At 33.3% G+C, this 23,943-nt stretch overlaps 1 protein-coding gene across 1 annotated transcript in view; it reads right to left on the bottom strand.

Moving 5' to 3' along the window:
- Positions 1–23,943, bottom strand: part of LOC107452390 (Dynein heavy chain at 36C) — a gene marked incomplete at its 3' end in the record, with an annotated part of 105,807 nt that overhangs the window by 48,301 nt on the left and 33,563 nt on the right. The window contains 10 exon segments of the mRNA XM_071180783.1: positions 2,731–3,047; positions 6,363–6,579; positions 7,748–7,874; positions 9,021–9,189; positions 10,352–10,507; positions 10,772–10,975; positions 12,456–12,584; positions 17,024–17,119; positions 22,056–22,178; positions 22,878–23,057. Of these exon segments, the coding sequence (XP_071036884.1) occupies positions 2,731–3,047; positions 6,363–6,579; positions 7,748–7,874; positions 9,021–9,189; positions 10,352–10,507; positions 10,772–10,975; positions 12,456–12,584; positions 17,024–17,119; positions 22,056–22,178; positions 22,878–23,057 (1,718 nt within the window).

Below are 23,943 nucleotides of genomic sequence, written 5' to 3'. Positions count from 1 at the left end.
AAGAAATCTCCCGGTATTTTTTAAAAAATCCTGCCACGCACTTCAAAAGTCTTGACTCATGAAATGAACATTCACAGCGATGTCAAAAGGAATCTCATTTTCTTCTCGCAAACATTTTTGCCTTTCATGAAGCACGTACCTGCGTAATGAAGTCTACAATCATTAAGCAAACGAAGCTTTCATACAGTTTAGTTCCAATTCTTTACTGTAGAGTGGATGTAGCTTCGTTATAGCATTGAAGTATAATTTTTGGCCGTCTGAGATACATCCTAACGTTGTTATGAAGGGGTATTTCGCCCATAAAAATATACAAATTAATTTGAAGAAAAATTTATTTATTATTTAGAGAATATGACCATACTTAGAAATAATGAAAGAAAGAAAGAAAGTCCCTCAAAGGAATCAAGAGAATCAATTCTCTTCACATTAAGAATTTCTGCAGAGATAAAAATTCAACAGTTGGGGCTGAGAGGCAGAAGTGAATTGTTCCCAACGGACAGTTAGGGGCATGAGAAGAGATCCATGGTTGACGATTTATCGAAAGATTAAATAGCAAAAGCAGAGCCAACTTCATAATTCAAAATAGTTTTGATTAATTATAAATTTAAAAAAATAGGAATAATAATAAATTTTTTTTGCAAAAAATGATCGCCTGATAAACAAGTTTTGATTCACGTAATTAGTTACTGAATCCTAAGATTTAGCAGAAAGTAAAATTAGCATAAAAAAGCCTTTCGACAACTCTTTTAATTAAGGAATCTAGAGGGTTTTTCAAAAATAATTCACGATTTTTTTAAACAAGTATTAATATTTAATTTATTTTGAGGTATAATCCACTCGCTGAAAACCTATTTTTAAATCTGAAATCATCTGCAAGTATTTTAATTGAAATTATTTATTTAAAGTATTGTTTTTCTCAATTCAAATTTTTTCATCTTGCATGCAAGATTACTCAACTTGTAATGAATCTAATAAGTTAAAATTTGGTCATGCTGCTTAAATTGATGCTAGCACTTGAATATAGATAAAAATTCATGATTCTTTTCCTCGAAATCATTTCCTTTTTTCTAAAAAAATCCAAAGAAAATTATTCAAAATAAGTTTCTTTTAGTTTAAAAAATACTTTTTATTTTTGAATTTTTTAATCTAGTATGGGTTTAAAAAAAGTATAAAAGAGTGTTATATATTTTATTTCTTTAAAATAACCTTTTTTTATATAAAAATACAAAAGAAATTAATTCTTTTAAACTTTAAAAAAATACTTTTCATCTATCAATTTCTTTGAACTAGAATAGTTTTAAAAAGACTATAAATTATTGCTCATATAAAGTTATTTCATGTCACTAACATGATTTTTATGACTGTGTTTTATTTGATTGTGTGTTCAAAACAGCATAATATCTTTATTTTCATCTTCAAATTTACGTTTTGAAGTAAGTTAAGTAATAAAGGTTCTTTGATTTCTATCAAAAAAGTGTTTACATTTAAATAATGGTTGTACTTATGATAAATTCCAGTAAAAAAATTCAGAATCCTAAGTTAAATTTCTAAAAGTTATAGAAAGTCGAAAAAAGTTGTACATAGATGCCTTCCTGATAAAATCGAAATTATCAAGAATCCTTACACTATAAGAATAATACATTTAAGATTGAAACTACCTCCTACATTTTAAGTCACAGATATCTGAATTAATCGAAAAAAAATATTATTCAGAATGATTTGAATTTTATATTTGATTTTGTAGTATTAAATACCATGTTGAGCATTTAAGTGACATTTTTAAGGTGTGTCTCTCAAACCATCAAAGTTTCATCTTTCATATTCTGAATTTCAGTGACATATTTAAGGTTCATCCCTCAAACCATCAAAATTTCAGCTTAAATTCTTATTTCAAAATATCATTTCATTTTCAAAATTTTTTCAAAAGAACGTAGTAAAAAATGCAACAAAAAACTACATGAAGAAATATATCAAACTTGGAATAAAAGTTAGATTTAAGGAAAAAAAGATTGGAATTTTTTTTTCCGACTGGCTTCAGAAGGTCGAGAGTTATGAACACAAAAACAAACCGTAAAAGATTTCCATAGAGAATATTCTACTCAAAAGTACTATTTCTATTGAGAGAATATTCACTCAAAAGTATTACCTCTATTGTGAGAATATTCTACTCAAAAGTACTTCTTCTATTGAGAGAATATTCTACTCAAAAGTTTATGAAATGAATTCAAAAGTAATTTTTTGTTTCATACTAGGTTACATCTTTTATTTGAATTTAATCCTATGATTGTATTACTAAAGCAAAAGTAGAAATTAAAGCAAAAGTAAGGGGCGATGTTACGATTTTTTTACGTAAGAAAATCGTAATAAAAAATTATGATGAAAAATTGTAATTAAAATTATCATGTAATAAAAAACGTAGTAAAAAATGGCACAAAAAATTTGAGGAAGAAAAATGTCAAACTTGGATTTAAGGAAAGAAAAAATTGGAAAAAAAAATTTCTTTAGAGGGTTTTATTTGTTGAGAGTTTTAAGCATTGTGAATTTAAGAATGTTGGAACTTTTTTACGCAAACATGGAAGGGGATTGTGTTTTGCTTATTTCTGCTGACTACGGAGGGAGTCCAAAATGATCAAAAATATGCTTACTTAATATTTGAGCGGCCCTCAGTTAAATTAAAAGTAATTCCAGTCATAATTTTTTTATTTTGTATAAATTATTCTCTATCGTTACCTGAAGAGTACTAAACTCATGGGTTTTTTGCTCATGTTATTGAATTCATCCAGATACCCTTCGATGATTGTCTTGAGAGAGTTGAAGTCCTGCACCTCCATGTAGAGACGATTGTCGGCCTTTGGATCACTGAAGTCACAATACATGAGGGATCGCGTGTCATCCTCTGTCACGACACCCCCTTCATCCTCACTGTAGTTGGATAACAACTGATCGAAATCTTCGTGGAGTACAGATTGACTCACAGTTTTAACGCAGTTGAAGAGCCAATTTCGATCTGCCTCATCTACAAGACGATCGTAAAACACCCGCAAAACCTGAAATGAAATCATTCCTAAAAAAACAAGCTTCTTGGTGATAATGAATGGTATTTTGGGAATTTTCAAATAATTGTTTGAGAGAGGAAATATTTTTTATATCATTTAAAAACAATCTCTCACACTTAAACCAAATCATTATACTGACTATCACATAGCATTTTTAGTAATCACGCGGCAGACACGTTAATATGAAATTTTTAGCCATTTTTTTTAAATCAAAATGCAAATTTTTGGCCTTTCTACGAATTCTCAGGATTAATATGGCTCTTGGGGCAAACAAGCGACGTACAGCGGCAAAATAAATGAATAACTTTCGATCATTTTTATAGATGTACATTCTGAAAAGTGTATGAAAATACACTTGTGTCCATAAATTAAGGATAATTCAGAATCACACGGAACTCCAAAGTAAAGCTTTCCCCTGTAGAGTTATCCCTCACATCTTCAAGAATATGCCGTTAGATGACATTAATATAACGAGAGTGTAAAAGAAGGATAGAAATGGCAAAGAAGTAAAATTAATCACAAGCGTTCTGAAAGTCACTCACTATGCCATAACCGAATAGTTACGACACATACGGACGATTTTTTGCTTCGCAGAATTATCAGCCGTCTAGAATGTGGGCGTACTCAGACAAAAGTATCCGTGGAACTAGGAATTGCTGTAAGTGTCATCTTTAGACTTTGCCAACAGTTATAAGATGATTGAAAAGTCAGTAGAGGTTACAGTACAGGCTGCCCCCCCCCGAGTTATAATGCCGAATGAAGAGTGGTAGTTGGCAGTAACTGCCAAAAGAAGCATGGCAATTGACTTGTCTCATCAGCTACCACAGTTTCAAAGCAAAACGTGTACAGACGTTTAAGAAATATTTGTATAGATGATTGCAGGCCTTTAAGATGCGTTCCACTCATAGACACTCACTGTTACCAGTGATTAGCCTGGAGTAGTGAACATGAAATGTGGCCATCGTCAGAGAGGGCTTGTGTGATGTTTTCCGAGAAGTATAAAATTAACTTGCAGTCTGATTCACGCCGGACACGTAAATTAAAGATCACCAGGAGGTACTCGCTACCATCAAGTAAGCATCAAACATAACGGCGGTGCACGATTGCTCATTTAGGATGGATTTATACTAAGCTGCAGAACAGACCTGCCTTTCAAATCGAAACCATGACTGGCTATATTTGACATCATTCTGGAACAACATGTACTTTTGTTTAGGGATGCCATAGGTGCAGAATTTCTTTTTATGGGAGACAAGGTCCATCCTCTCCGTAAACGAATGCCTTCAATCAGAGGATATCACCAGCATGGAATGGCCTGCATTATCACCTGACTTGAATCCTATAGAGCATGTGTGGGGCATTCTTGGCTGACGAGTTGCAGCGCCGTTAACCATCTCCTACTTTGCTGATCATTGCCTGCTGCGTGAAGTAGTCAGCTCTAAGATTTGATACTCAGCATGCATAAGCCTTGTATTTCATCGAGTGGGAGATATACAATATGTTATCAATCATACCAACTGTATATTATCAAGTTTTTGTAAAGGAGATATTTTTTATGATATATATTTTTTATAATCATGCCTACATCATCTTTTTTTATTCTTAATCTTCTGTTTGATAAATTATCTGTTCTTTATGAATAAATCACATTTGTTTTGTTTCTGAACCTTTTATTTACCGGACCAAGCATTATCCTTAACTTATGGATGTGTATTTCAATGTATTATGTATGTTATTTGTTACCATGGCGAAATATGCTTTTTTTGACACAAAGTCGTGATTTTTCTGAAGAAACAGGACAATTTTTATTGCATTCGATTTCGCGTGTAAAAATAATCTCCGAAACCGAAATTCATGCAATTCTGATTATTAGGGGGTCGACAAAGACAAATGAACGTATGGCATGAAAAATGGGATGCCGACAACTTTTGGCGTTGGCAGAAACAGGCAAAGCATCTCTCCGGAATCGTGCTGCCTTACAATTAAACGTAAACTTACAATTGTGTACAATGAAGTAAATGAAACCCCACATTTAAAAAATAAAAGTGTTAGCAAGATTTTCAAAGTTATTCGAAATTTCGTCTACCTACGCGAAAATTCGTCAACCTACGCAAATAAGTCAGTGTGAACCCAGATTAATAAAATAAATATTAAGTGGTAGTAAGATTTTATTTATTGCGTAAATCTCTTAATAGACGCGATGGACTAAATCTTACTTTAAATTAATAAACTAAATGGAANCCTCTCTCGGAGCTCTGCCACTCTGATTTCCATCTATTTAGGTTGGTGGATTTGATGATTGTTTTGATCTGGGCCTTGGAACTTGGGACCTCTAAATTGATTTGGCTGAGATTGACGGCTTCCTTGGCTGCCTGATCCGCCTCCTCGTTGCCTAGGATACCAATGTGAGCCCTGACTCAGTTACATGTAATGTTTAGCCTCCATAGTTGTTTAGTATTTTCTGTTAAGGCCTGGTTTCTTAGGACAGGACGCCGTCAGCTGGAAATCAGCGCTAACCTCTGATTGGTCCATTTGTGAGTTTGATAGTATACGTCATCGAACGCTCATCTTGAACTACAATTGCCGTTCAACTCAACTGCAGTTGGATTACAGCGTGACGTTAACCACAGAAGCAATGGCGGACATCCTACAGCACATAAAAATCAGCCAAGATTTTGATTTTGACATTAAACATAGCTTCTTCATTAAACATAGCACTCTTCATTTAGCTCAGTTATAATGTGTATTTTCTTGGACAAAGTCATTATTTGTTCTCTAAAACACTGGTCGACAATAACAAAGTCAATACAAATTCAAAATAAATATTTGTTTACGTTATTAACGCATGCGCAATGAGAGATAATGTCTGCGTTTGACCGACTGCTCACGCTGAGCTAACAAAAAAGTATTTTTTTGGAGTCAGCTCTACGCCAACTTTCCGCTGACGCCCAGATAAGGCGCTAGTTCTAAGAAACCAGGCCTTGAGCTAATAAACCAGTATTTTGTTGGCGTCAGCGAGACGTTGACGTCCCGCTGACGTCCAGATAAGGCGCTTGTCCTAAGAAACCAGACCTTAAGAGCGGTAAAAGTGATTAACTACAATCTACATATTTCCTTCTATATTTAGTAAAATAAAAAATGTATGTGTGGTCTGCCTGTGTATATGACATGAACGGAGCGAAATGGGAGTATTAAAGTCAAGAAACTTAACTTGAAGTTAAATGTAAGGAATAATTATTTAGCGTGGTGTCAGAAAATTATTTATTTCACCCGTAGTGACAAAATAATTGCATGATTATTTCTTACCTCATGAACCCAGATCCGTTTGAGGGCGGTAACAGTTTGGACTGTCTTCGGAAAAGAGAGCAGCAATCCCTGGACGACCCGAGAGAAGTCACGTAGGTTGAAGGTGTAGTGAGATTTGGCTGGAGTGGGTAAAAGTTGAAGGATGGCCTCTTTGTAGATGGTCAGAGTGCCATCAATCACATCACCTATGCACGCTTTAAAATCTTCACCAAAACCCCTAAGAGAAGCAAACATCTAGCATCATCCACACATAGAACAACCCTTATAACTCTTTACCTTTTTTTTTGTTATATATATAACAGTCATTGAACACCGGATCCAATTCTGAGTTTACGACAACCAATGTTCAACTCTGTAGCCTTGTCATTTTGAACACAATCCAGAAGATCTCCTGGATTAAGTATTGGGAGAAATTTGCCTTCATGGAGGACATTTTGATAGAACTAACATTTGCGTTACATAGAGAGGAAAACCACGAATACCTCCCATGGTTAACTGGACGACAAAGGGACTCTAACCCATGATCCGTCTATTACTGCGGAATTCGTTTCGACCATCCATTGCTGGGATTCGAACCCGGATCACCTCATTGGGAGGTGAGCGCTCTATCTTCTGAGCCACCAGCGCTCTCTCTATTTTTAGTGGAAAGATCCTTGCACTACAGCCCTTGCAGAGCCCTGGACTCTCTAAGATTTTGGACTATTATTTTCTGTTGGGCGACTATTTCTAGTAATTTCAGGTCTTCTTCACATCTAATGCTGGGTTTTCCACTAGACCTTGGTTCTCCTGCTTTCTGTCTTATTATCTTTTGACATTTTTTCCCGAGTTCATTCTAAAGATATGTAACCCTAAACAAGGAGAGCACCCTGGTCTTCAAGGTCGAGTTGGACTACCAGCCCCACACAAGAAAAATACTCATGTTACGACACGTTCAAGTGATTTATGGGAAACCAACATAAGGTTTTTAAAACAGATAGGATTCTTAAATGACCTCTAAAATTGAACCAATAACCTGGATATTTTCAATGCGAAACTTAAGTACCCATTTAAACTTGTTGCTAATCATGGGGATATTGCATTTTTGCATCAAATTGATTCATAGTATATTTATTTTGCTAATAAAACTTTTCTGATTGTTGAAGTTTGTAAGAATTAAAAAATGCAATTAAGTAGAGCAAAAAATAAAAATAAGGTAAAAAAACAATGTTTTGAAAAAATTAAAAAAAATTAATAAGAGAGAAAAGTTTTGAACAAATTGTATTATAGTTCATTAATTTTGAAAAATTTTAAATTTTGTATGTCACCGATTTACAATTTTATAATTTTTTATAGCCTATTCAAAAAATACTTGTCACAAATTTAGGAGTCTTCCTGAAATAATTTACCTTGTTTCCATGTGCCACATCAATATTTTGTTAAAGATTGTTCTCATAATGTCATCCTGGAATTCATTGATTGTGATGGTGTTAAAGTGTCTTAAGAACCGAGGAGTGACTGGATTACGTCCTCCACCTAAAGAAGAATAACAATCATTTTTAATTTTGGAAGTATATGAAAAATCTCAAAGAACTGAAGTGGAAATGACATTCAGTTGAAACAAGAATTTAAACAAAACTCTACAAGCTTTGAATGCTCAAAAATAGGCGCTCATTCTCAAGACTCGCAACACGTGAATGAATAAATATGAAACGGAGAACGTAAAGTTGCCAATGAAAAAACGAAAAATAAATAAAGGTGAAAAAGAGAACTAGGCAAATCGTAGTGGCCAAAACAGACAAAGCTGAGTAGGTTGTATTTCCAACCACTACAGGGAGTTAGTGAGGAACTTATTTCGTTATCAAGCGAATCGCCGTTCATATGAATGAAACAAGATAACAAGGTATCAAGGCAAGCTGATGTGACAGGAATGGAAAAAATTTTGAAATTATCGAAATTGAATTGATGCTCAAGGTTCTGACAATGTGCGGCACTCGATGAATTATTGAATTCTTAATGACGAACCTTTCTATCATGTTCTTTTAATCCAAAATAAAGCTTGCCTCATTTTACCGATCTAGCGAAAGTTGCAGTGTCAAGATAAGTGGTAAATGCCTCGGTGATATTCAATACTGTCAGTGAATATAACTGAAAATGACTTAAGAACCAAAACTGATCAATTTTGTAGCAAGCAGGGGAGAAAAACGGTATAACAACAAGTGTACAGTAAGGATTAGAAGAAGAGAGGGTTGAGTTCAGTAAATTCAGCAAGTATCTGAATCAGCAATAGAAGGGATAAATCCACAGTTAGCAGCAGAGGAGAGGACAAAGTTAAGTTTGGAATTTAAAAAAAAATGAATCTTAGCAAAGGTTAAGCACTTGTAAAAAGAAAATATTAAAAGCAAAAATTTTCTGGTTATTAGGGTGATTAGAATTAATATAAAGGAGAAGCAAAATTTTTACAATAAACAGAAGTGGAAAAAATGATCAGAGTATTTAGTTTTTGTTCCTCTTTAATTTGAACAACATAAAAAAGTCATATAAACATTTTCATTCATTTTTTAGTTTTTTGAATTTTTCAACCTAAAAAAAATGGATTATTTTTAATCACTGTGTTTTGTATGAAGAGAACTCATTAGTCGCTGCAAGACTAAGTTTCTTAATCTATGAGGGATGTCTTACCAGGGGGATCCATAGCAGCAATGAGCTGTGTGTCTACTAATTTGATTGGAAGGATTTCTTTCATGTCATACCATGTCCAGTGATCGAGCCACTGGCGCAACAACTCTATAGGGGGCTGGGCACCATATGTCTCCAGTTGAGGCATGTTAAGATCATCCACAAATATCACCTGCAAATATCATAAATGCGTTTTAGCATACTGTGTTATGTTGCATTCCTTTATAATAAAAAACAAAATATACAAGTCCTTTCGTAACAACCGCAGTCAGTAAAATCTCCATGTAACAAATATGGCACATTGCGAGAAATTTGCTATTCCGATTATTCGGTGTAAGCTGCCTATAACCAAGTTATCCTCCAACTTTCAAGAAAAAATCATGTACAAGTTTTAAAAAAAAAAAGTGAACCTTTTGTTGATTGCAATACTTTACTATTTTCTTCTTCGCAACTTACAATTTAAACAAATATTCAGTACTATCAATGAGATCAAACTAACTAAAATCTGTATGACTAAAAACTATATTTTTTATTACATCTAGCAAAAACTTCCACACCAGTCTATAATCTGTAGATAAGCACAGCTAGTCTAGGTATTTCAACTCAAAATAGTTGGTCAAAATAAAATAGAAAGTGGAAAATATGTTTATTTCATCTTTTAATTCCTTAGTTGCTAGTTTTATATTAAACATGGGCACTTGTATGTAACGACAAGTTTATTATTGAGCATAATCATTAAAACGGACACTGTATAAAGATCCCTGTCAAAAATTGAAATAAATTAAACAATTATAATTATTCGACTATGTTTGTGATTGTTAACGAAGCAGCTAAAATGTATGTTTTCAAGCATCAAGAAATTTGGTCACAGTGGTTTCATTTGTTATAAAACTGTGAATTTTCTTCCTATTAAAAAGCTAGATAACAACATTTTTAATTTTCAAAAAACTCTGGATTCTCATATTTTTTCATTGTCAATTCAGACGAAGAAAGATAAAAGTGGACAAAATTAAACCTAACATTTAAGAATAACAGTTATGCAAACAGCTAGGTTTACAAGCATTAAAAAATTAAATCACAATATTTTTATTTAAAGAAAAATTTAGAATTTCTTCATATTGAAATCTTTCTAGTACCAGATTTAAAAAAAAGTATTTTTTTTTACTCCATAAAAGTTATAATTTCATATGAAATAAGGGACTCTAAAAAACAATTCTTATTGAGTTGTCCATCAGATAGTCTTAGGCCATTACTTCAGTTTTAAATTGATTGTTATTTTGGTTAAAGTTTTGTACTTTCAAAATGAAAAACGCAGACACATTATATTTTCTTACCATTTTGTGTCCGAGTGGAGGGCCATAAACACCTTTTCTTCTCTTATCCAACTTTCCCATAATAACATTCTGCGTCTGTCCAGCACTTGTTTGAGCAGAAAAGTTTATGAATAGAGGTTTATAAACATTGGTATTAACAGAATTCAGGAGGAAATCCTGGAAGAATACACAAATAAAATGTAATTAAAGTGGAAGTTTGAAAAGAAGTTCCATTTGTTAGCTTGCGTTTCATTCCCTCTTAAGTGGTTTCGATTTTGCAATGTGTGCCTTGATTGAGTAATATTACCATGACACTCTTAATTTCTTTTTAATTACTTTTTTTTTCAAAATGAGTGACACAACGATGCATTTGAAAAAAACAGCCTGTATAGTTTAACAGCAGTGACCTTTAAAAATAAACAGTGAATTGAAATGACTCACAGTAATGTAGACAGATTTCCCAGTACCAGTAGGTCCCACAAAAAGAACAGGCTTCCCATGGTTCACCAACAAATTCAAAAGGTTAGCATAGCGTACAGTGTCGACTGTGGCCACAATTATCTGATTCACTTGGATATCTTTGGGAATGGCAGGTGCCTTGGCCACTTCATCTTTCCACTCCACCCACCTACCATCACCATCTCCCTGAAACAGAAATCAGCAGTCACTTAAAAACTGGACATTTTATCTATCAATCTCTGAGACTGTTTGAAAAACAATAAACCTCAGCAAGCACAACAATCAATTAGTTTTTCCATGATGGTCATTTGGTGCTAACCTTCCACATTCTATATTTTTTAAAATCCTTGCTAAAATTAAAAACAAGCATTGCATGGTAGGGATCAAAAAGTAATGTTTGATAAAGAAAGAAAAAGCATTTTTTTAAAAATTGTTTCACAAAGATTCTAAAACTATGCTTTAAGAGCTATCATGACAAAGCACTATTACGATTATTAATTAAACTTTTTTACACATTGTAAGATTATTGAAAGTTCAACCTGCATTTGAATATTTTGGAGTAAACAAAAACACAATGTAACTTTGGTAAAATTTAAAGTTGATGTTGAATTTTGTACATAGATATAATAGTAATAGGCATAATAGTACAATTATTTAGCATGAATGAAACCATGATTCAGCTAAAGACGTTCGTATGGCCAATTGCAGCAAATTTGCATTTGACTATAATTCAAAACGATGACATTACAATACGAATATATGATTTAATACTGTGGCTTAACAAAACAAAATTTCAAAGAGAGAAGAAAATATCGATCATTGTAATAATAATGCTTATGATCAACAAAATAATTATCTTTTCAAGTTACCTATTTCCTAGATTAGGTTTTGAATTGTCTGTATCATATAAGTATGCATAGACACGCACCTAAAATTAACGAGAAACCTGAACCTGATTTTACAATGAATTTTGATTCTGTGAGGAAACAAATAAAATATTGTGGAAGGTGTTCCAACTGATTCCTATCAGGTACAAACAATCCCAAAGTAGAAAAATAGAAAAAAAATGCTTGATTGCTTGGTGCTTTTCCTTCAAAGCTTTGCACACTCTGTACTGCATAAACTGAACAATTGGTATCGACTTTCGGTACACTATCTGCTTTTTTCACTTCTTGCATTTTTTTACTAGTGACAATTGCTTTAATTAAAAATATTAAACACCAATTACATTTTTTATAATTTGATAGTAATTTTCTTTAAATTTCTTTATTAATTGCTAGAAAAACCTGTGCAGTTTCATTTATTTATTTACATATCTACATTTTAATCTTAAGCAAAAGAAATTATTATCAATTATCATCAATTAATTGTTATTAATTAATTTTTTCCAAAACAAAAGAAAAAAGCCTTTTTCCTTTATCAGTATTGCAAGTTTTATTTCATCTTTGCATTATTTATAAATGCATGTGCATTCCTGAAAATCTGTTTATCTATTGATATCACAGTAATGACAATTTATTTTAATAGAAATTTAATAAGTGCAATCCTGTACGTAGTACCCGAGGAAAACGTTTAAAACACACAACTGAAACGCATTTTGTCCACTTAACAACCTTCCGTTAAAACTTAACTTCTATCTCCTGAAGTCTAAGACCTTAGAACCTACTTCTTTAACATATTGGCAGTCGAAAATATTCCAATCTGCGGGGAAAAGTTGGCGCAGAGGAAGGGAAGTTTCGTGTACTTTGTCATCTGGTAATTTGCATAAGGAATACATTTCATCAGATAGCTTACTCTAAAAAAGAAAAAAAAAACATTAGAGCTAATAATAAAACAAACTTTCATTTGATTATGGTTTACTTATTGTGTACTTAAATCATGATTCTTAAATCAAATATTAGCATTTGAAAAACACTTTAACATTTTGTGTAACAAAACAAAAAAACTTTCAGCAGCATTCAACTTTAATTCATCCATAGCAAACCTTTTATATGATCAAAGAATACGCGTAAATGAGAAAACAACGCGAATAAAGCAACGCGAATAAAGCACAAAATAAAAATACAGAATTGGACATATTATAGTTTCGTTTCGATAAACAAGAACCTTCCTTAGTGTCGAGATACTAAGTGATATTATAAAAGTACAGAGGTTAGCACGTGTAAAGTGGTTTAACCAATCAGAGCAGAGGAGCAAGCTTAAACTAGAATTGAATGACCATTTCTGTAGTTTATGTGTGCTTTATTCACAATGTTTCTTGCTTAAGTCTCCGTAGCACATTGAAGCCATTTTTTATTTATTCTCTTAATTTTTATCCAAGTGGAATGCCACTTTTTATGCAGGGTATAAATAACAATAAAAAATAAATCTGTATTAATTAACGCTACATTATATAATCATGTTCAAAATTGAAAGGCAGCTGCACAAGATTGTAACTAATTTAATTCCTGGTGTTTTCACATAAAAAAAAGCTTAGTTACGTCTGTATAATTCAGCACTGGAAATAATTCAATTGATAGCAGCTAACACACGATAGGTTAAGATTTGCTACAATCTGTCCCCATGAATTAAGGCTTTAGTGCATAGCGTAATTTTTGTTTTGAATTTATATTATAGATTGTACATGGTTTAGAATCGCAAAAACACGTTCCAAAGTATAATTAAAAATTAAATTAACACACAGTTTCGAGTAGTTAACAAACTACTATTTTCGACAACGTTACTCGAACGCGTTGATTTTCCTTATTACTTATTAGACATCATGGGATACCTGCAAGTTTCGCAGTCTGGGTCCTCCTGATCTCTATTATGACTGGCTGTTGAAACGTGGCATTTGTTTACGATGGAACTGTTCTTTCAATTCTATTTCGAGTAAGCCAAGCTAGTCAAGCACCAATTCTCTTAAGTCACACATTCTATATTTTTTCAGAAGCCGGCCAGGTGGCCGAGTGGTTAGCGGGCCTGACTGCGGAGCCAGTGGCTGCGGGTTCGAATCCTGCTCTGGGCATGGATGTTTCTTTCTCTCTCTCTTTGTGTTCTATGTCCTTTCTCCTTTGTGTGGGAATGTGCGAATGTGACCCGTCCTATAAACGGGTTTGTGGTTGTGTGACGTGGGCGACGCTGCTCCACCGCCGTGGCTTCGCCACAGGTGCCCACTGGGTAACGAGAAGAGGGTGGCAGTTCTGGCACATTCTGAGGCCAATAGACAATAGTTCCAAGTGCCCGCCATTAAAAAAAAATTTGAAAAAAAATATTTTTTCAGAATAATTCTTTCGGATAAATTCTCGCACAAATATTTAAATTACTTCGCTATTTATTTATTTCCTAGCACAAAGACCGGCACGAAGCCATGGGGAACATAAACAAACTAATTGTGCATCAAAGTTGCCAGGTTCGCAAAGCAAAAATGTATCAGGTTTACAATAAAATCTACAGACAAATAAAAAATCTAAGTTAAGTAAAAGCCGTAGAAAAGAAAGAATTATATTTCATCAAATTCGATGTGCGATACGGAGTTGCATTTCACATTAATTAACATTCTGACTTGTGCGAAAAAACTTTAACACGTCATTTTGCTTTTGCACTGACATCATAGGTCGCATGTGTGTGCAGGCAAAAGGAAATGATCATTTGGGTATTCGGAGTAATGACTAGCCGTCACGAAAGCACCCACCCTGAGCAGTTAGTGTACACAGGGCAAGGCCCCGAGTCACGCAAAATTAAATAGCACCATAGTCACGTTCAAGAGCAAGGAGACCAATAAACGGGAACCGCAACGATGAAGCAAAAGACCACGAGTCCAAAAACCCCTCCGAGAGGTGGCATCAAATCCTCTGCAGACACAGCTAAAACAGTGTCGACAGCAGGAAGACCACCACCACACCGCGATCCACCGAGCTGCCCCAAGCCTGGAAGGTCCTAAACCAAGGAACTTTATTAAAATTTACAAACAAATTGAGCAGAAAAAATACATTTCAAAGTTGGTATGTACAGCAGATTGAATGGAGCCATCAGGCTTACAAATCGATGTTGTATTAAATTAGCTCCAATAGTCGGCTCTCCTTTGGATTCTCTAGACTACTCTCTTCTGTGACATGCAGTTCCTTCTGAGGGCACTATGGTCTGTCAGTCCGCAAGATAGAGCCGAACTGAATGTTCGTCTCATGACAGTTGACGCACTTAGGTTTACCTTCACAGGTAGCAGCATGGTGACCTGCCTCGTTACACTTTGAGCAAGATTCGTTGTGGCCGCAGTCTTTGGCCATGTGCCCGAGTCGGTTACAGTTGTAGCATCTGAGCTGTCTTAAGTACTCTTTTACTTTATGACATTTCCAACTGATGTTGACACTCTCTCGTTTTAGGAGCCTCTTAAAACTCATTGGCCTCATAGTAACGTCCCATTGCACTCCTTTTTTAGCTTTTATAGGGAATGTTACTTCAAATTCCCCTTCTTTAAAATCATCACTGTTCTCTCTTAGGCTTTTGGAGAGGTTTTCTTTGGTGATTTTTTCAGGTAGCTCAAATATTATAATACGCGGTTTGCGTCTAGGAGGCACTTCACAAGTCATTTTGTTACTAAGGTCTTTCTCTTTTAACAGTGCTAGATCTTGTCTAGTCTCCAACTCTACCATCATGTCTCCCTTTTGTGTTTTTCTTAGCTCTTTGACTTTAAGTTCTATTTCTTCAGGATCAATCTTTTTCTTCAAAGCCTCTTCGATCGCCTCTGGAGTAAAGTTTTCTTTTGATTTAATCATTAAGATGTGTATTTTTGCCTTTTTCGAAAGATGTGCTTCTCGGGTGAGTTTCACTGCATCTGCGTATGTTTTCGCCTTTTTTTTTCATTATCGTTTTTGATCATCTCGGGAAGTGCTCTTTCAGCCTCCATCTGCAAACCCTTCGTTTACGATTAAACATCATTTTGTCTCGCATATTCAGGACAAACTCTTGTGTTATACCCATTATCTTTATGACTGCAGTCGTTGTTAACATTTTCCCTGTTAGCTCACTAAGAGTCCGATTCAATTTTTCCAGCAAGTATTGGGCCGTGGCCGTCCACTCTTTCTGACTTTCTTCAGAAGATTCTTCATAGCCAGCAAGAGCAAACTTATCTTCCGAGCTCTCAAGCATCTTTAACTCAATCAGGTAGCTCTACCATGTGTGGGTATCTGTGATCTTCTTCTTCCTGAAGTGCATGTTCCCAATTCATCAAAGTAAGTATTTAATAAACGTGGTAAAAAAAGCTTTCTGCATAACCAGTTTTTTTTTCATTAAATAAAGCTGTAATCAAGAAAACATGACTGATTTTTATTTTTTTAAATAATTCCAACAAAATCATTTGCCGACTAGAAACAAATGCGTTTTAAATACAATAATGCTTTTAATGTTAAGCCTATGTGAAATTAAAGGGGCAAATTTTAGGTTCACTGGCTAATATTACCTCGTCCACCCGCTGTTCAAATTTCAGAGTTATAGCCCAAATAGTTCTGAAATTTAAAACAAAAAAGGCAAACAAGCTTTTGCTTCCTTTTATTATAACAGACTTTCATTCTATGAAGATTTCACATAAAATAATAAGATTATTACTACATTATTCTTATGGAGTTTTTCATAATATTTTTCAATTGATTTCTGTAATATTTTACATCAAACTTATGATATAATGAGATTTAATACAAAATGTACATAGAGTATTCCATAACCCTATATACGTTTAGTTTTAGACACCTGTATAATAAGTGAAAAATATTCACTTTAGGAGTTGCAAATTAATATTTAGAATGATTAAATCAGAAAAGTACCAAGTCAAACTACTCATATTTTAAAAATAACAAAACAAAAGAGTAGTTAAAAAGAAATTTAAAAAAAAACCCACTTTACTTAAGAAATGAACTTAGAATAAGGAAAGAGCATTTTAATTTATACCAACATATATACTAGTCTTGATGATTTTAAAAACGTACTGTCAAAGACTTTTGCTTTTCCTCACTTAAATGTTAATTTGTGATCCCTGACGTGAATATATTTTTAACTTTAATGTTTTACAAATATTCCAAAACTATATTTGAAAGGAACACCTGCTATAAAACCCCATACGTAATGAAAAGGATAAAAATTAAAAATATATTTAGAAAATTAACAACTGATTTAAAAACAAATAGCTATTTATTCAAAAGTAACAGATCTACACATATTTGTTTTAAAAATATTAATTACTAAAAAAGGTAAATAACTTACGTTTAAGAGATCTTGGAAAATTAAATTCAGTTCTTTTCGGCCATATTCATTAGTTGTAGAACACAAAGACCAAATTGCAGAAAATAAGAAACAACACTGAAATAAAAAATAAAACAATTAAACATAGTAAGACTATTTAGTCTTCTCTAACTTAAATTCATGCTGACAACCGACCCATGCGATAATTCCCTCAACATTTTCTCAAAAATACTTAAAACTAAAATAGTTATTAAATTAACTTATGCTTTAGAATAAAATTTTGGTAACGTAGTGTAATTTAAATATTCTAAAAACTCTTCTAATTTCGGATAATAGAGGATAGAAAATGATTTTATACAAAATGATACAAAATAATGATTGACAAAATGATGAAGTTAAATTGAATTTTCTTCAAAAATAAAATTGCTTTCACAATAAATTTTCAAAAGGAGGTATAAATAAGACACAGAAAGGGAGACACTGTTTCATTTATTCTATTGCAATATTGTTCTTCCTCTATTCAGCCCATTCCCGACCGTAGTTTCATGTTCTGTACGATAGAGGGTAGTATTTGTAGAGGTTGTTTTCAACTTCCGGTAAAAGAATTTCTGCTGATGTAAACTAAATTGCATAAATCCGCACCTCTACGATCGGGAAATTGCCTATTAATATAGGATAATTTCCCAAAGTAATTTTTTTACATATCATCATCTGATAATTTAAAATAGGAAGAACACATTTTTGTGCAAAAACACGTCACAAAATTAAATTTAGAGCAACTGAGTATTCCGAGTATATACAAACAAACTCGGAATGTCAAAAAAAGAAAAAGTCACGTCAATGCTATGACGTCAGAAGAGGACCTCAAGACTTCCGGTAAGATTTATTTGTTTTTTTACGCTAGATGGTGAATACGGGACATTTCATAATCACTACACATAATATATATTTTTGAAATCCTTGCCCAAAGGAAAGTAAAAAATATAAACGTTAGCAGTTACAAACCTTACATATTTCTTAAAGGCAGGAGAATGTGAAATACCATGTATATAAAGATTGATGAAGTCAAAATTTTAACATTTAAAAACATACTTACATATTTAAATAATAAAAATCTAAAAACATCTTATTTTGTCCCAAGCATGCTTATACAGAGATAACAGCAGAGAAAAGATTCCTTTAAAACTGGTTTTACATTAAAATTTGACAATTATTCTTAGTTTTATTTAGTCCAAAAGACGTGAAGTCTAGTAGATATATTGAATTGAAATTAACATTGCGCGAATTTTTATTTACTTTTGAACACGGGATTTCTTTAAAACTGATTACATTTTTAAAAAACGGCGTTATACTTTCCGAAAATACCCATTGCTTATAGCCATAACAAAAAGAAGAAGAAAAATTCTCTTTTAGTACCAACAGAGCGCTAATATAATGAAACTATTTTACGAATTTTCAAAATTTCCTACGACGAGGAATTCTTATTACAATAATGGCATCGCATACATGCTGAAAAATATCATCCTAAAATTCGGTAAATTTTACCTAAAACTCATTAGGCCTAGCACATATTTAGAACAAACATCGGGTGGACAATCTATAATTTTTTTTATAACTTTTTTCGACACAGGATTCCTTTTAAACTTGTTTCATATGAAAAAAAGGAAGTCATAATCCTATTTTTCCATTTACCATTGTAGATAACATCAGTAACCATCGGAAGTGATATGATCATGCCTACTTCGATGAATGGCTCACATTGAACAGTTGAGAAGTTTTTTGTGACTACGTCATCGTCCACCTCACGCCGTAGCTTCTTAATCTCATTTACACAAAACGGGATCCTGCCCTCACTCGACTACTAACAACAACACAGGAGAGACCACACAAAACCGTGAACTTAATGCAGCTCTCACGACAAACCCTCCAAATTCGGCAAATTTAATAGAGTTCTCACCACAAGCTCTCAAAGCTCGATGAACTTAATACAGCTCTCCCGGTCTTTCGTAAATACGGCAACTTGTGGTATCAGTTCATTGAATTCTATCCCTGATAAAATTCTGGTGGGGAAGTGGCATGACTACCACTAATATAAGTAAACATCAATTCAGCAGTGCTAACTCGACTCAATCTTGAGGTTAATTAGTAGACTATAATTAGTAAATGTATTTATAAAAAAAAAAATTTAAAAAATTCTATTAACTGCAAGGTATTAAGTTATTTCTATTGGGTTCACATGTACCGCTAACGTAAGGAAGGACAATACACAAACTTTTTGTATTTTTATAATTTTCTAATAACATCGCAATTTTTCATGGATGTGAGTCTTTGATTCCTTTACGAGCTGCACAATCATTACAAGTTTCGCACTAATTTTCAACCCCTGATCGCGATTCATCCGAAATGAAACGCTCTAAAACTTAATACAACGTGTTCAAGATTCCGAAATGCGCTAATATGCATTTCTTTCATCACACAGGTAACCATTGAGCATAGTAGCATAAGTTGCAGTTTTGCACTCTTTCCATCATTGGAATCCTCAGTTTTTGGTACGAAACACCTTTCCCATAGCGTAGAGAATCCTATACAGCCTTCGTATCATTTCGTTGCTGAACTAAAACATGATAATTCACTTCCTCATTTGAAATTGTCATCATTTCTGAAACATGTTTTATCTGAGTATCATTCAATGGGATACCTGCAAGTGATGTAGTGTGTGGTATCTCGATCCTGATGGGTTGCTGACACGCGGCATATGTTTACTTTAGCAACTGTTCTTTCGATTCTATTTCGAGTAGGCCAAGCCCATCAAGTATCAATTCTCTTAAGTGACATCTCCTTCACAAAAATATTTTTTCAAAGATTTCAATTCTTTCGCTATATATTTCTTAACACAAACACAAGTATGAAGCCATGTGAAACATAAACAAACTATATATGCATCGAAGTTACCAGGTATGCAAAATAAAAATGTATCACGGTTACAATAAAATACTTAAACAAATAATGAATCTAAACTAATAATAAATCAAATCTAATTCGATGTGCGATACGGCGCTGTATATAATTAACTTATCGTTAATTAACATTCGAACTTATGTAGNTTAAAAGTGTATAAATTGAAATTTTGAGTGCACATGAAGGCATCTGGAAATGATCGGGATTGTGTTTGTTGATAATTTATAGTTATAATAAAATTTACTTTTTATTGTTAAAAGTTTCATGTACTTCATTATTCAAGTGTCTATTTTTGAACCTGGGTAACCGTTACCAAACTTCAATTAAAAAATCACAGCCTTGCCAAAGTATGAAGGGTAACGGTACAATAAACAAACTATATATGCATCGAAGTTACCAGGTATGCAAAATAAAAATGTATCACGGATACAATAAAATACTTAAACAAATAATAAATCTAAACTAATAATAAATCAAATCTAATTCGATGTGCGATACGGTGCTGTATATAATTCACTTATCGTTAATTAACATTCGAACTTATGTAGAGGAACTTAGAATACATTTGCTGATAAGGATAACATTAGATTTAAGAACTTTTTGCTGATAAAGATTAGCTGGCGCTGACGTCATAATTCACATGTGTGGGTATAAAAGATCTTCTTTTTGACGTGCAAGTACCAACACAGAAGAGACCACACAAAACCTTGAACTTAATACAGCTCTCAGGACAACACCTCAAACTCGATGAACTTAATCACATGGTTTCTCACAAATTGTTGTTGCCATCCAAAAGTCCACCTGGGCTATACCTCTTCCATGAAGCTAAACACTCTCATGAAATCCAAGACTGGTAATGGACTATCAGGAAGATCTTAATAACTGAGCCCCATACACTCCAGCTGTTGCATCCACTAGGTATAATTTATGCAATTACTTTAACTAAAAATCGCATAAGCATGGAAAATTTGTAAGAATATTGTGAATTTCTTTGTAACATTTTCTTACGAAGGACTCATTTAAAATTATCTTCATTTTAAAACGTGAGAGTTAAATTTTTGGACAATAACTATAAACGTTGTTAAAAAACATTGACCTTTTTAAAAAACATTGACCTTTTATATTGACCTTTTTTTGTTAAAAAAAAATCAATCTTATTCAGCCTTAAATATCGCATCGTCCATGGCATATATAGCGCTATCATACAACACTAAACCAGAATTATTTATAAAATTTACAGCATGATTTCTGGATAGTAATTGCTGGATCGTATACTGCAGTGCAACTGAAAAAACCGTGTTTCATTGTGTGCTGCTACATTTTCTACAATAAACATATTGAGAGCCGCGATGGCTCAGAGAATAGAGCGTTCGCCTTCCAATGAGGTGAGCCGGGGTTCGATTCCGGTGATGGCTGATAGATACGAATTCCGCATCCGGACCACAGAGCTCACGTGAAATATCCTCAGTGGTAGACGGATGATGGGTTAGAGTCCCCTTGCCGTCAGGCTAACCGTGGGAGGTTCTCGTGGTCTTCCTCTCCGTGTAAAGCAAATGCGGGTTAGTCCTCCAAAAAGTCCTCCACGAAGGCAAATTTCACCCAATACTTGATCCAGGATTTCCCTTGTCTTCTGGATTGGATTCAAAATTACAAGGCTACGGAGTTGAACATTAGTAATCGTAAACCCAAAAATTTGGTCGGTTTTTCAACGTCGGTAATAAAATAAAATCAGCATATTGATGGCCGGGATAGCCTGGTTGGTAGGGAACCGGGTCCATGTCCGAGAGTTCGTGGGTTCGATACCCGCCGGCCGAAGACTCCCCGTGTAGTACATGGTGACTGATGCACATTAAATCTGTTGAGTCACAAAGTCCTCCATGTTCCTATGGCAAATCATACGTCTGGGGGTACTGATCTAGGAGTTTCCTTGTCTTCTGGATTGAGTTCAAAATGACAAGACTGCGGAGTTGAACATTAGTAGTTGTAAACCCAAAAAATGGACCAGCTGTTCAACGATAGTTATAAAATAAACATTGTATTGGATTGTTTTAAGCGATGGGTAGTAACTCTAAATTTAACATTTTACAAAATTTACTTGAATGTGTGTCTCAACTTGAGATTCAGACATGCCATCTATCCAGCTGAAATCATGAAACAAGCAATCCAGCAATGTCATCAGGGACCTTACACGGTTCGTCTCAGTTGTCGGAGATAGTTCCTACAAGATAGATATTCACATTAACATAATAAATCCTAAAATATTGTTGGTTTTCGTCATAAAAATAGACTATGCAAATATAAAGTATCTCTATAACCAAAATCAATTAGTTCTAATAAAGAAATTCGCTAAAGACAAAATTTTATTAAACGAAAGTTAGAGATTTTTGCCGTCCTCAAAGTAAACGTTACAAAATTCACATTTTGGTACACTTCGCTCTTACAACAAGTGAAAAAGTATACAAGTATATCTTTAAACAAACAGTTTTTTCCAGATATTAAATTCTCCTATTTTTATTAAATACATAAAATTCTTAAAAATTAATACGATGCGTCCATTTGGAAAATAATTTGTAGAAGTACGTACGTGTGTTTATTTTACTTGAAACTGTAATCTTTCATTACTTTGAAATTCATGATGTCAAATTTTCATAAAAATTTTAAGAGTAAAAAAATAAAGTTGGTTGCATTTTTTCTGGGAATGAATAAACTGAAAGGTAAGAAAGAATGAGTAGCATAGAAATTCCAACTTTAAAATACTCTTAGAAAAGACTAAAATCGAAAAGATGAACTTCTGAAAATTTAGAAAAAAGAGACAACCACTTCGCTTTATGGGAAATATTTTTAATGTTATTTCGATCAATTATAAGGAGACATATTCTCTGGGGGGAGACTCTACTGTAAATGGAAGAAGGCATACCTTGGAAGCATTGTGTGTGACATAACTGAGTAAAGGAGGACAGAAATAATCGAAGAGTTCTAATAGGAGATCTTTGCTGTCTTCATTGATGGATTCCGGTAAAATATTAAGCCATGACTGTAACAATGGCTCCCATCCTAAGGCTGTAGGCTCCATATAAATCATACCACATCGAGATACCTAATAAAAATATAGTAATACTCTTTAAAATATTAACTGTATCTTACTATATATAAAAATCTAATGATGGTGTCGCAGTTTTCCATTATTGTACGGGCATTTCTATTGGCTGGAAAATCACATGGCAGGATCCAGTTTTCTCATTTTAATTTTCATATGGGTTTGGTTGTCATCAGCATAAAATTGATATAAGTTTAAGTTACTGTTCTTCCTATGAATATTTTTGTTTCCCTACTTTAAAGGTTAAAATTACCTGCACTGTTATTATTAAGTTTTTGATTTCTAAATTAAGAGTTTATGTAGATTGTTTTTATTATTATTATTATAATTAGAATAATACAATTCTACGCTAAATTTTGAGATAAATCTATTTAAATAGGTCTCTGATCGTATGAACCGTTTTACAATTATCATTTTTTAATGCAAATTACATTAATATAATATTACGGTTAAAGAGATTCGTTAACGGATTTCGACCTTAATTTTCAGCTTTATGCACTAAATGATGAATACAGAAATTGTATTTAAAATACACCCGTTTTGAAAGCAAAAATATTAAATTGCAGTTGTAAACTCACCCAAATTTGTTATAACACTATACTTTTAATTTTAAACGTTATTTCAAAAAATGATTACTTAGAAAAATGATTTGTGTTCATTAAAAGATCTCAATAGTATCATAAGGAAAATATTTGGACTTAGGAAGTGGCTGGACAAGTGCTGTTTTTAGAACATATATTTTTAGTTGAATAATTTCAGCTGTTTTATGCCAAGAAACAGCAATTATTGCGAAATCCATCGGTAATTGTGAGAGTCAGCGAACAGCTGGTTTAGCCCCCAGTAATAAAAATTAAAAAAGTGTGAACAGGGGAAAAAATTAGAACCA

This window comes from Parasteatoda tepidariorum, chromosome 5, assembly GCF_043381705.1.
Source record: "Parasteatoda tepidariorum isolate YZ-2023 chromosome 5, CAS_Ptep_4.0, whole genome shotgun sequence".
Classification (NCBI taxonomy): domain Eukaryota; kingdom Metazoa; phylum Arthropoda; class Arachnida; order Araneae; family Theridiidae; genus Parasteatoda; species Parasteatoda tepidariorum.
Note: the sequence above shows the minus strand (reverse complement) of the source record. Positions and strands in the feature narration are given on the sequence as shown.